This window comes from Fulmarus glacialis, unplaced genomic scaffold (assembly GCF_000690835.1).
Source record: "Fulmarus glacialis isolate BGI_N327 unplaced genomic scaffold, ASM69083v1 scaffold20812, whole genome shotgun sequence".
In the NCBI taxonomy this organism is placed as follows: domain Eukaryota; kingdom Metazoa; phylum Chordata; class Aves; order Procellariiformes; family Procellariidae; genus Fulmarus; species Fulmarus glacialis.
This window is the reverse complement of record NW_009196163.1, coordinates 2,272-16,579: the sequence shown is the minus strand read 5'-3', so window position 1 is coordinate 16,579 and position 14,308 is coordinate 2,272. Positions and strand designations below refer to the sequence as shown.

At 45.4% G+C, this 14,308-nt stretch overlaps 1 protein-coding gene across 1 annotated transcript; it reads left to right on the top strand.

Moving 5' to 3' along the window:
- Positions 1 to 1,987: 1,987 nt before the first annotated feature.
- Positions 1,988 to 14,073, top strand: SF3A1 (splicing factor 3a, subunit 1, 120kDa; the record flags this gene model as incomplete). The annotated part of the gene is made up of 15 exons (XM_009572129.1): positions 1,988 to 2,100; positions 3,901 to 4,105; positions 4,934 to 5,191; positions 5,644 to 5,718; positions 6,448 to 6,598; positions 7,759 to 7,952; positions 8,591 to 8,708; positions 8,820 to 9,005; positions 9,374 to 9,495; positions 9,666 to 9,908; positions 10,592 to 10,802; positions 11,582 to 11,736; positions 12,519 to 12,620; positions 12,841 to 12,912; positions 13,842 to 14,073. Coding segments are annotated over 15 exons (2,307 nt in total), but the record flags the coding sequence as incomplete, so codon positions are not given.
- Between the last annotated feature and the right edge of the window lie 235 nt (positions 14,074 to 14,308).

Genomic DNA, 14,308 nt, shown 5'->3' with positions numbered 1-14,308 from the left:
GGGTGGGTGCTGCCGTTCCCTACTGCTCTTTGCTGCTGATTCCCGTAGGCATCGCCCGCAGCTCCCCGTTCATCCGCAGTCAGCCTGCTGGGGGCGGGGGGTGCTTTTCGGCATAAGGCTGAGTCCTTTCCTGGAAGCGCCACAGGGTTGTAATTGTGATGGACGTGAGGGTTTGCCATAAACTATGGAAACAGCCCTGCCGCCAGCAAGAACACGTGAAAGGATTAAACACGCCCGTCCCGGTGTGCTTGAGAGACCGCAGCAGTCCTGTGTTCCGCAGTACCTTCCCCTGGTCTCTTCTGTCTCGGCCGTATTTACCTGTGCTGGAGCCTCTTCCCGGCCTTCCCTAAATGGGGAGCAGCCATTCCTTCCCCAGCTGTTCCAGCGGTTTCACACACCAGCATCAGCACTTGTGCAGCTGTACAGCAAGACAGTGGGGAACTTATCTGACTGGAAATTTTGGGTGATTTGGTGTAGTTGATGCAATTAGGAGGAAAACCGTGGTTCCCAACAAAAACCCAGGGTCTTTCATGCGTGTATGTTAGCAAGGCAACTCAGCATCGCAGTTAAATAAAAACTTCTCTCAAGCATTTAGGAGGAAAACCGTGGTTCCCAACAAATACCCAGGGTCTTTCATGCATGTATGTTAGCAAGGCAACTCAGCATCGTGGTTAAATAAAAACGTCTCTCGAGCGTGGTGTTGCCTTGTGCTTCAGCTCCTTAAGATGACGTTGTTCAGAGGGAGTGGGAAACAAAAACATGTTTATGGTGTGTTTTTCTTAACACACTTTATTAAGGTTGTATTTGACTCGAGAGAGTTTTCTGCCTTGGCATCCCCATGGATTTAGCAGAGCTAGTAGCTTTACTGGTATTTTAAAATTTCCCTGACTGTCCCTGTTAAAATTATAAACGTTTCCCATACACCTGTTCTCTTTTATAGCAGCTTTTCTTGCGACAGCTGCTTGGTGAGGAAAGAGGAGAGACATCTTTAATACCTGCAAAGAGCAGTTTCTGGTCTTATAGCTGTCCTTAGGGAGGGTTCTGGGATTTTAGTTTGCATCCTCCTATAATATCAGTGAGAAAAATGCCCTGCAGAGCTTTGCTTTACGAAACAGCTTTTTATGCAACCGCAATAGGATTAAAAGCTATGTTTTGTTTAATGTGGAGTTAATCATTCAGATTCTAGTTTCTTGCAGTCCGACAGGCCTCTGGGAACGTTCATAACTTCCAAACCTGTTTAGCAATGTTGAGTTATTCCTAGATGTGTTTTTATAGGCATTCCCCTACACTGCCTCTTGTCTTGGCATTTATAAACCTACTTGGGGTCAAGGCTGAGGTAGTAAAAATGCTGGGAGGACTTATTTTTGTTCCCATAGAGTGTCCTTCCTTGTCGCCTTGCTGTGCCCGCCCCTGCAGCGGGTGCCCTTGCCAAGCAGACAAACATTGTCTCCCACCCTGAGAAACCGAGCAATTAGTTTGTGGGATTGGTGATTCAGATAGTTAAACCAGCTCTTTGTGTCAGGAAATGTTAAATGTTTTGGGGGCTGGGGAGGAGGATAGGCAGCGCTGTCTGCCGTTGGGGTTGCTGTTTGAAATACTTAATTCTTACATAGCCTTCATTAAGCATGGGATTGCAGAAGAATTTCTTAAGGTGTGTTAGAATTGTTACTCCCAATGTAGCTGAGGAAGTTGAGAGAGAAGGGAGATGAATTTTCCAACTCAACCACCTGAAAATAAACCTAGTTTGGGTTTGCAGCCTACTGGGCTATTTTTCACCCCCCTGATATTGGTCTATAGCATGTTACTCAATATTATTTGAAGTTCCTTCCCTTGTTTTCAGCTTTAGGCTATTTGAATTTAGTATCTTGGCTGATTGCAAACAGCCCGATGAAAGATGTCTTCCTGTGCCACCACCTCTTCACCTTTTGAATAGTTGCTATAGTTACAGAGGACTGTATACATATGTATATGTACATTTTTATTACAGCCGGAAGAGGAGCCAAAAGAGGAAGCGGCACCAGCCAAACCTGTGGTAGGAATTATTTACCCTCCTCCAGAGGTCAGGAATATTGTGGACAAGACTGCCAGCTTCGTAGCCAGGTAAACGACCCTGATGTGGTCTTGTGTTTCCTGGGATTTTCATGCTTCTCCTCTTCCAGTGCTAATGTTTGCGCAGCTCCTGAAACTGAAGCAGGTCATAGTCCTATGAATGTACACAAAGGATTTTAAGGAGTGAGTCTATACCAGTGAGACTGTGGAAGAGAAACGACAATATTGTACTTAAGAAGTGTAAGACACGCTTTCCTAGAAAAGTTATGGTACTAAATAAAACGAAGTTCTTGGAAAAATCTATAGTACATGCTGCAATAACCAGGTAACAGTTCCTGTTCCGAATGATCTGAAGGGGAAACAAAATTCCAGGTAGAAAGGGAGCCTCGTTACAGGTGCTCCACTGAGTGATGAAGCCAAGAGGAGTCATGGCTGTATTTTACAGTGTGTAGGCAAATGGTGGGTGATGAACTTCCCAGTGCAAGGGTGCGCTCTTGCTTTTTGAGCCCTGAGGTTAAGTCCCATCCCTGTTTGTGTACAGCTTGGTAAACTGTGCCAGCGGCTGGGATGCGTCTTCATCATCTCTCTCTCCCTTGATAGCCGGAGGGAGAGAAGTGTGTACCTCCAGAGAGTACTCTGATCCTCTCTTGGGGTAGATGAGCTGCCCGTGACGTGTATGGGATGTTTTTTCCCCTGTTGACTAGCAGATTGATTAGGGTGAGTATAGATGTCAAATTTAGGGGAGGAGTCTGAAAGTTGAATAAATTTTACTCATTTGGGCTTCTTCCATTTGTCTAATGTCATCATTCTGCAAGTGCAAGCTGTTAGTGCTACGTAGGCCATCTTCCTCTGTGTTTTTTAATGCTTAAGTATTTCTGGATGTCTTACCACTCTGTGAGGTCTCAGGGGACTGGATCTTGGTCTTCCTGGCAGCGTACAAGTAGCACAGAAGGTAAATACCCCTCCTCAGCTGGCTGTGCGAATTCTTAACCTTCATGACATCCAGACAGGCTGAACGCTGCGTGCTTTCACCTCGCTAAAACAGAATGGTTGTTGCTGTGGGTGTAAGATGATTACTAAATGCTTGTCTAGTCAAAGACACTTACTGTGTAACTAATCTCTAAAATGCTGCCCAGGAGCATTGGCTTCCTTTGAGGATAAGGCAGGGGCTGTGTTTATCCTTGGGTGTTGTAGAGACCTCCTCTTTTGGAAGAGGCAGAGTGTCTAAACAAGCCTTGGAGGTATCCAGAGAATATGAAGAGAAACATGCTATGGCAGCTGTTAACTTTCTCGAACTACCCCGAAATAAATGGCTTGCACTTTGCATGGGAGGAGTGGACGTTACCTGAACTAAACCTTAGGGCTCTCCTAAACGCAGCACTCCGGTGTGGTCAATCTCTGCACAGGCTGATGATTACCTACTTTTTTCGTTATATGAACTCTCTAGAACTGAAACTAGTCTTAAAAGCTTGTTAATAGAGCAAATAAAATTGGTCTAGTAAGTAACTTGTGAACTTCGTCCAATAAGCTGTCAATCCAGTAAATGGCCTTTGTTTGTTTGTAGCCAAATGAGATTGTGGAACACTTCTGAGTGTGAATTTTTAACTGTCTTAAGAAATACTCACTGTGAAACATTATAGACTGAATTAGGACAAATGCCTTTAACTTGTGTGTGTACAGCCGGCTGCTGCGTTGGGTATGAGTTACTTAGCGGTAAACTCCTTCCATGTAGGAGAGAAAATTGTCTTCTGAGGGGATGGTGCATCAACGCGTCTTACTGTGAAAGAAACAGACATTTACACTTAAGTTGGTGCCCATTCATCTAAAAAAATTTATCTTTTTCCTTCCCAGAAATGGTCCAGAATTTGAAGCTCGAATTCGTCAGAATGAAATAAATAACCCTAAGTTCAATTTCTTGAATCCCAACGATCCTTACCATGCATACTACCGGCACAAAGTCAGTGAGTTCAAAGAGGGTAAAGCACAGGAGCCCTCGGCTGCTATTCCCAAGGTCATGCAACAGCAGCAAAGTGCTCAGCAGCAGCTTCCCCAGAAGGTAAGTATTCCTTCTCATTTTGGTCGAGAACTTGGCTTCTAACTGGTTGTGTCACAGCCTGATGCTCAGCAGGAGGTCTGAAAGACAAGGCAAATGAGGAGTTATTTATACATTTGCAAAAAGGACAGGACTGAGAGGCTTGGAGTTTAGTGTCTGGGACTTTGTTTTGATGCAGATGTGCATTCCCCAGTTGCTGGTAACTCAAAGTTGTGTGTGAAGGAGCCAATATATCGTTCTACTTGGTCAGTTTTAATTACATTTAGTTGTGTATTGACTGATGTGGTACTTACACTAGTGATTGCTCGGACTGTATGAGTTTAGGACTCCTGCCATAGGCATGTCTTTCGAATCCCTTGGAGTTCGGTTTGGGCTTGTGGCATGCACTGTTTTGTAGAAACACTTCCTTTTTTTCTGCCAGAAGGATCAACTTCCCCTTAAAACGTGGAGTATAAAATGTTGCTAATCTTATTTAGTTGTGCCTTTATATATACTGGATGGAAAAAGGGCAGTGACTGAATCCGAGTCTTTTACATGCTTTACATGGCCAAGAGTCACGCTGTGTAGTATTGACCGTCCTGGAGGATTATAGCGAAGTCCTGATAGTTTCCAGTTTTGTTAGCTGTTGGAGCAATGTTTTTTTTATAGTAGGCCTAAATAGAGATGTCTAGATATACCTAGTGGTACTAAATTTTCTCATCCTTGCAGCTGCCAGGATATCTAGACTGATGTTGCTTTCCCGCAGCAGCTGAAGGAAAAATGGGTTCTCCCAAGTGTTTGGTAGCAGTTTCTTGAGGGTAATCACTGAGCTGTCTCCATTCTGTTCTGCAGGTGCAGGCTCAGGTGATCCAGGAGACGGTCGTTCCGAAAGAGCCACCTCCAGAGTTCGAGTTCATTGCAGATCCTCCCTCCATCTCGGCCTTTGACTTGGATGTGGTGAAGCTAACGGCGCAGTTCGTGGCTCGAAATGGGCGGCAATTCTTGACTCAGCTGATGCAGAAAGAGCAGAGGAACTACCAGTTCGACTTCCTTCGCCCCCAGCACAGTCTCTTTAACTACTTCACTAAGCTGGTTGAACAGTACACAAAGGTAGTCTTGGCAGTTTACCTGTCAAGTTGATTCCTTCAACAGCAGTATTGATTTTTGAAGACTACTGAAGCCATACAAAACAGCCAGACTAGAAATATGTGCAGGTCCAGGAGTCCATGCTTTAAATTTTGCTTTTTAAGTAGAGTAGATACCTTGTACATTGCTGGCAACGCGCAGCGCTGAGCACAGTGGACTGTTACTTAAATGTACCAGACACTGTTGTAATACAAGTAAAAGTTGTGGGTTTTTACATATGGAGGGTAGTTGGAAGGCCAAGAGTGAATATAAGTGCAAGTATGAGCAATAAGTAGTAAGAGGGTTGCAGTAGAATAAATGGAACGTAGCCCCAGGGGTCTGCTGATATTTTTATCAGTGTGGGAAGAGAATAATTGCTTTTAAGGAGGCTTTGGCAAAAACAATTGTCACCAACTGTCATGCAAAATATGTTTCAGATCTTGATCCCACCAAAAGGCTTACTCCTCAAGCTCAAGAAAGAGGCCGAAAATCCCAAGGAAGTCCTAGATCAGGTATTGCATGAAAAATTTGCAGAATTGCTGAAGCATTTCAGTTATGTTTTGATTTTTTTCTCTTTGCATGTTTCTGACTTACTGGCAGCAAATACAAATCTACAGAGAATAAAATGGATGTGTCCCCTGTGGTCACTTGAATAGAGGGTACCCAAGCGTGCCTTTAAACTACCAGCTAGTGTTCGTACTGGGGGTAGTTTACTTGTGGCAGCATAGAGGCATAGATACTGCACGACGCCATTTCCAAGCGCCTTACAAAGTAGAATGTTTCCCTCTCAGACAACTTCACTGTGACACCTCAGTCACTTATAGTCCTTCCAAGCTGTTCTTTATTACTTTGACTCCTGTCTTTGTCACGAAGACTGCTTTTGCTTTGGAAAAGTGGCATTACAGGGTTGTAATAAAGTGTCTGTGAATTGTTTGCTGGCTGTGAATCTTCAGTGATACCTGAGTCATGTCATACCTGGGTGGCTTGGTCTTGGCTCAAGAAGTCTGCAGCTCCAGCTTTAGAAAACCACTTTACAAAGCTGCTGCAGTACCTTACTCAACAGGCAAACCTGTAGTTTCTAAATGAAATACAAATATTTCTTTGTCATGCCAGGCCTCTGAAGTAGTGCTTGTGTAACTGCCCTGAAAGGGTTGGTAGTGTAAACTTCCAGATGCTGTAAAGATGACTGTGATGTGTTTCTTGACTGACATTTGGTGTTTGCTTTACGTCTGCTTGTGCAGGTGTATTACAGAGTGGAGTGGGCAAAGTTCCAGGAGCGCGAGAGGAAGAAGGAAGAGGAGGAGAAGGAAAAGGAGCGTGTTGCTTATGCCCAGATTGATTGGCATGACTTTGTGGTCGTGGAAACAGTTGACTTTCAGCCCAATGAGCAAGGTACTGACGTTAAGCTTTGTAACCTCTATGAAACTCTGCTCCCTTTGAGTAGGGGCTATGTCATAGAATCATAGAATGGTTTGGGTTGGAAGGGACCTTTAAAGGTCATCCAGTCCATGCCATGGGCAGGGACATCTTCAACTAGATGAGGTTGCTCAGAGCCCTGTCCAACCTGACCTTGAACCTTCCCAGGGATGGGGCATCTACCACCTCTGTGGGCAACCTGTGCCAGGGTTTCACCACCCTTGTAAAAAATGTCTTCCTTAAATCTAGTCTAAGTCTACCCCCTTTTAGGTTAAAACCGTTACCCCTTGTCCTGTTACAACAGGCCCTGCTAAAAGTCTGTCCCCATCTTTCATATAAGCCCCCTTTAAGCACGGAAAGGCCGCAATAAGGTCTCCCTGAAGCCTTCTCTTCTCCGGGCTGAACCCCAATTCTTTCAGCCTTTCTTCATAGCAGAGGTGTTCCATCCCCCGATCATTTTTGTGCCTCCTCTGGACCCGCTCCAACAGGTCCATGCCTTTCTTCTGCTGAGGGCTCCAGAGCTGGACGCAGCACTGCAGGTGGGGTCTCACCAGAGCGGAGTAGAGGGGCAGAATCCCGCCCTGCTGGCCACGCTGCTTTTGATGCAGCCCAGGAGACGGCTGGCCGCCTGGGCTGCGATCGCACATTGTCGGCTCGTGTCCAGCTTTTCATCCGCTAGTACCCCCTATGTCCTGAAATGCCATTTTAGACAGACATTGGGTTTTACAGCTGCATATCCTTCAAAGATGAAGGGGAAAGCCGCCTAGTGAGTCTAGAGATGAAGGGGAAAGCCTCCAGTGTGGAGGGCTGTTTTTTTTCTGGAGTCAGTAATGCTCTCCTTGCACAAGGTCCAGGACTGTACTAGTGTCTGCTTTTCCACTTCCACCAGGACAGCAGAACTTGTCCCGCTTTCCAGTAATGCTTTCACCTATAAGTACCTTCATCTTCATGTGTCATGCTGATGTTGTCTGTATAGACTCCATCCATTCCCTTCTATATACCTTGGCTCCCAGGAGATTTTGATGCCACTGCTTTGTAAAGAAACTGCTTTTCATTCAAGAAACTGATATTTCTGTCTGTGCATTGACCAATGAAATGGCATAGAGAAACAGAAGCTCTTGTTTTCTGCGTTGTAGGGAATTTCCCTCCTCCCACCACTCCAGAAGAGTTGGGAGCTCGAATCTTGATCCAGGAGCGTTATGAGAAGTTTGGGGAAAGTGAGGAGGTAGAGATGGAGGTGGAGTCAGATGAGGAAGATGAAAAGCAAGAGAAAACAGATGAGCCCCCACCCCAGCTGGATCAAGACACACAAGTTCAGGATATGGATGAGGTAACTAGCCACTAGAATCAGCATTACTTTTGTCCCATAAAGTTTGCTCTTCATTTTCACTGTTAAGAAGTTCCTCAGTTTCTTGAGGAAATGAGATTTCCTTCTGATGGAATTTCAAAAAAAACTGGTTTTGCTGGAATGTGGTATTTTTAATGTTTTCCATGACAATACAGTTTCCAAGAGAGAAATCCAGTAATTTTGTCACCTAATGGTGTGGATTTTATATTTCTATAATCAAGCCTTTTGGGCTTTCACAGACTCTGGAACACCGGCTCTAAATGAGGTGACTCATTTTAGACACTTCCTCTACCCACTGTATGTAAGCTGTTTTTCTGATAACAAGGAACAAGAGCATGGTTAACCGTAAGCCGCTGCTTACCATGCTGTGGTAATGTGGAAGCTTAGAAGTACTTGCTTCCTTTTCTGGGTCTGCCGAATTTCTGAATCGTGATTATCCAGAGGAACCGCTGTAGTATAGGTGTCCAGAGGCAAAATAGCTCTGTTGGTTTGAAGCTGCATAATCAGTTCTTCCATAGGAAGAACTGCATAGGATTTTTATGCCTTTCTCAGATCTTGTGTGTGGGTATTTAACTTACTGGAACTTGGTTATGATTTTTTTTTTTTTTTTTTAAAATAAGGGCTCAGATGATGAAGATGAAGGTCAGAAGGTTCCTCCTCCTCCAGAAACCCCGATGCCACCACCTCTTCCTCCCACGCCAGATCAGGTCATTGTGCGGAAAGATTACGATCCCAAAGGTAAATTGGGCTGGTGAAGAAGAACTTTTTCTTCCCAAATAATCACAAAAGCATTTGTTTCTAGGCTGCATCCTCTGGTGTGCTGTTAACAATGTGGTTTTGTTTTTCTAGCCTCAAAACCATTACCACCCGCCCCAGCTCCAGATGAGTATCTTGTTTCCCCCATCACTGGAGAGAAAATTCCTGCCAGTAAAATGCAAGAACACATGCGAATTGGTCTCCTGGATCCTCGATGGTTGGAGCAGCGTGATCGATCCATCCGTGAAAAGCAGAGTGATGATGAGGTCTATGCCCCAGGTCAGCTTGAGCATCTGACACGGCTTGCAAAACCGAATTCCTAGATGAGTTCTGTGAACTCTTAGCACACCCCCTCACTCCCCCCAGGTCCAACCGATAAGGACCATCTTAAATGTAGCTTTCTGTGTGATATCCTTAGTGTGCGGATTATGTGGATACATTTGTCCTTAGTACGTTGAAGCCTTTCTGTAAACTTAAAGGCAAAGAGCATTAGCTGCTGCTGACCAGGCATCAGTTAGAGTCTCTTTGTGAAAAGAGCAGCACTCGGCCATTAGGTACCAATCAGTTTAAAGATCATTAAAAGAGGCTTGATCGTGTTTGACTTTGATTCTGTCATTTGAGATAAGAATTTCTCTTTTTGCCTGCAGGTTTGGATATTGAAAGCAGCTTGAAGCAGCTGGCAGAGCGCCGAACAGATATCTTCGGTGTAGAAGAGACTGCCATTGGTAAAAAGATTGGTGAAGAAGAAATCCAGAAACCAGAGGAAAAGGTAGAGTGGAAACTGTTTTTTTAACAGGTTCCTGTAGTACTATGAATGCTCAGAGAGACAGGAGTCTTTTGAACTTTGTTCTTGCTGTAAAGCTGCTCTCTTGATTTATTTGCAGCTCACATTGCAGTCTGGGCAGGCTGGAGTTACTCTGATTTATTTTATCCTCTCAGGTGACCTGGGATGGCCACTCGGGCAGCATGGCCCGCACACAACAGGCTGCTCAGGCCAATATTACTCTCCAAGAGCAAATTGAAGCTATCCATAAAGCCAAGGGACTGGTGCCAGAAGATGACAGCAAGGAGAAGATCGGTCCCAGCAAACCCAATGAAATGCCCCAACCACCCCCTCCTTCATCAGCATCAAATCCCCCAGCTAGCGCTCAGCCGATCACATCCGTGCCTCGTCCACCCACAGTAAGTGTTTGGGCTTCCAAAAGCAAATGGCTGTGGCCGTAGTTAATTAGAAGGGAGTCCTGATGAAGGTCAAGGGTTATAACAGCAGGGCACTGGCTTAGAAGCAGATATTGACTGAAGCTCATGTTTCCAAATGAGTTTTAAACCATCAGAGGAACCCTATTGAACTTGCTGTTAAAAATGGAAAATAAGACTTAGGTGGAGCTTTTCATCCTTAGAGGTACCAAAAAGACTTGATCAGTTGGGCAGTGAGATCTTGGAGGAAGCGAGTATGGCTAACAAAGAAATGGGTGGGGGCCTTTTTTTAGGTGTAAAAAGGTGATGCAGAACAAAAATAGCCGCAGGTAAGAAACTTTCACCAGTGACTCACTTGCCCAGTGTTCCCACCCCAAGGGTTCTAGTACGTGACTCTGAAATAGCTCCTTCTTTAAGATTGCTACATGGCTCGTGGTCTGATACCTGAGTGGTGAGGGAAGGAAGAACCGTTTAATCAGTTAGTGAGGCTTCTGTGCCCGTTTACAGGCAGCTTGGGCTGGCCATATGGTGGGCTCGCTGAGGTTCCCAGCAAGTCTTTGGCCAGCAGAAATCCTCGCTGTGTTGCCCTGGGTATTTTAATCAGGATTGTGAACAGCACTGAGCGTTCCTGCGTGTACCTGCTAAGAAAAATTATCCTCCCTCTCCAGATGCCCCCTCCCGTTCGTGCTGCTGTTGTTTCTGCAGTTCCAGTCATGCCGCGTCCCCCGATGACATCTGTGGTCCGTTTGCCTCCAGGATCCGTCATAGCCACCCCCATGCCACCAATAATCCATACCCCGCGCATCAACGTTGTCCCCATGCCGCCCTCTGCTCCTCCCATCATGAGCCCCCGCCCGCCTCCCATGATAGTACCAACAGGTCAGTAACTTCAGCTTTTTCTGGTTAATTGTCAGTTAATTCCTGTATAATGTGGGCTTGAGCTTTGATTCTTTTTTCCTTTTGTGCCTCTGATGATGGTGTGTAATTGGGATTGCAGACCCTAAGTCCCATCATCAGGAATTTTGGGGTGTTTGATGTGACTTATCTAGCAGTACTGCTTTTGGGCTCAAGACTCCTCCTGCAGCATGAAATGCAGAGAATTCTGTCTCACCCATTTTATGTCTGTGTCCCTGGGAGCCTGCCCAGGTGAAGATTAAGAATCCACGCTGCTTTCTAAAAGGAACCAGAGTAAAGAGGAACTGCCAGCACCTCACTGGGTGTTAAAACTTGTTACAGAAGTTGCTGCTGCAGAAGGAAAAGCTGTTGTCTGGCCCCTTTCCTCGTAGCAACTTCATAGCATTAAGTGCTTTTAAGTTGAAAAGCACAATGTAAAAAACAATTTTTTTTTTTTTTTTTTTTAAAAAAATCGAGGTGCTGGAGCTGCTGCATGCCAGACTGAGAGCGTTTTCTTTTTTGCAAGATCTGCAGGAAGTTCTTATGCCTCTTGTTGTCTTTTCCTGGACTGTTTCCCAATATAAAAGACCTCCTAACATTTGAAGTTTGCACGTTACTGTTGGTTGTGTTAACTTCCTCCATGTATTGTGGCATTTATTTTCAGCCTTTACTGGTCTGCTGAAAGAGTTTTTGTGTGAGGGAGTGTCTGCTGTGTACTCAGTGGATGACTGTAGGTTGTGTTGTGTGCCCCCATCCTGTTTCAGCGTTTGTTCCTGCGCCTCCCGTGGCTCCGGTTCCTTCCCCAGCACCGATGCCTCCTGTTCACCCGCCACCACCGATGGAGGATGAGCCAGTCTCAAAGAAACTGAAGAGTGAAGATAGCCTGATTCCAGAGGAGGAGTTTCTGCGCAGGAACAAGGTACGTGTGTGGGCTGGCTGCTTGTTGAGAAGCGCCGGAGTCCTGACCCCGCTGGGCTGTTCAGCCTCCTCTGCCCAAGAGGGGTGTAAAGCCAATTCACTACACAGAGGGGAGCTGATGTGCAAAAGTTCTTCACAAGGGAGTGACTCAAACTGCTTTGTATTTTACTGGAAAGAGCAATGCAGCGCTACGCACAGACGCATAGTGAGATAGTACTCTTCTGTAATTAAGGGCAGTGAGAGGTAGGTTTATAGTAATGTAAAGAAGAACTAATGCTGCTAATAAGCTTTTAAGCAGAGGACTGCTAAGCTGGAGATGCAAGGAGATTTAACGTATCAGCGTCAGCGTGATAGTATGGTAATGTGATATATTCCATAACAACATGAACTAAATGTTAGACTGAATTCCTTCCTGAGGAGTGCCATCATTGTGGGTTGAATTTTTAAGTCCTTTAAGAAGGCTATACTGTTTTCCTGGACATCTGCACAGAGAAGCTGTCTCCTGTATAATGCTTTGTACGTTCACTCTGTAATACTGTGAATGGGCGTGATGCTTGGTGAATGGCACACAAAAGGAGGGACTAATGAGAGAAATCCAGCTAAATGTTTTATTTTGGTAACGGTGAAGTAACTTTCTCAGTGTTGAGGCAAATACATTCCTCTGTGTTCACTGAGAAGTTGAGATATGTGGCTAGTTTTGGAAAGAAATAATTTGTCTGGCACTCTTTTATCATAGTCCTGAGCCTCCTTGCCTGTAAGAGACGTTATCTTTGTTTCCTCTAGGGTCCGGTCACGGTCAAAGTCCAGGTTCCCAACATGCAGGACAAGACGGAATGGAAACTGAACGGCCAAGTGTTGGTGTTCACGCTACCGCTCTCAGACCAGGCATGTAGCTTATTAACCTGGCCTCTACCCCTTCTTGTTTTGTTTCTGAATTTCTTCGCTTTGAGAATAGCAGTTGACCTTCATGGCAGGAGCTATGAAACTCTGGATGTTCCCCACACTGCGGCCTCTTGCCCAGTGGGGTTGCGTGGCAGGGGGAGCAGTGCCGGCCATCTGTACAGTGGGGAAAAAAACCCTGAGCAAGCTCTTTTGATTCTTCTAGGTGTCTGTTATAAAGGTTAAGATCCACGAGGCCACAGGGATGCCAGCAGGGAAACAGAAGCTGCAGTACGAGGTGGGTATAAGCCCTTCAAATGCTGCTTGTTACTTCAGTGCTTTCTCACACACAAACTGACTTTTTACAAGACAAAGTTGTAATGTACCTACTTATTTATGGGGAAGAGCAGAGGGAGTGTTTTTCCTGTCTGTACGGCACACTTGGGTTACAGAACTGCACACTGTTACAGCAGGACAGGCCGTTAATAGGTGGCATCAGTGGCTTCACGTTGTCACTGCTGCAGATGAGTCCTCTAAGTTTGATGGCTTTCTCTGAAATCGGCCTATTATTTTATTGGGGGATTTTGACATTTAAATGCAGCAGTCTGCTCCCACTGATCTGTCGTATGTGCTCTGGAAGGTGGGCGAGAGTAACTTGAAACCCTGGCAGCTCTGAAAAGACTTTCTCCAAAACACTGAAGGGAAGAGATCTCTCTTTCTTCCTCTCAAGACCGGAGCTGTTAGAAAGGCACCGTTCCTTTTTAATAACTTGTTTCCAGTCATGCATGTGCGCAGGCACAACCTGCTGCCTAAGCAGTGAACTTTGCGCACTTACCTCCTCAGGAGTTCATCTATGGGCAGATACTGAGTTAACCCTTAGCAAGAAAGGAAGCTTAACTGATTTTTTTTTTTTAGGGAAAAAAAAAGGGGGGGTGTGGAGCCTAAATAACTTCATTTGTTGTAGCGACTGTCTTTATCTATATGTTTGTAGAGGTATATAGCGTATATTGTCTATTTGTTCTCTTGCATTGTTCCCAGCATACCCACCTCCTCCAGTGCCATCTTCTGAGACACTGGGTTCTCTCCAGAGTTTGCCAAAGCCTGCAGCATTCTGTCATTGCCCTGTTCTGAGAGTGGGGCCGGGAGGGCTTTGTCTTGGGGGGGTGTGGGAAGGGAGCATTAAGGTTTCTGCTGTGACTTTTTTTTTTTCTTTGCTCCTCCCCTCAGGGTATCTTCATCAAGGATTCGAACTCCCTGGCTTATTACAACATGACAAGTGGCTCTCTGATTCACCTGGCACTCAAAGAAAGAGGAGGCAGAAAGAAATAGGAGCTGTGGAGCCCAGAGGCATAACATGGCTGCATTGCCACTTGTGTAACCCCAGCCCTTCAAATCCTGCAGCCTTTTAGCGGCTACTGTGACTGCCTGCCAGCTCTAGTTTGAAAAGAGAGACTGTGAAGGGGAACCTGATAGAGCCCTGAAATGTGTAAATGTAGTGATCTAGTACGTAACTGCAGCAGTCTGTTAGTGATCGATGCTTTGCTCGAATGCTGGCTCTCTGTTGAATTCCCTGGTGAAGCAACATTGAGGTCATGCCCAGCTTAGTATAGATCCATCTTTGAGGGATTTACACTGACCAAGAACATCATCTGTCTGACTACAGTGCTTGCTGCTTCATTTAACCTTTTTCTAAT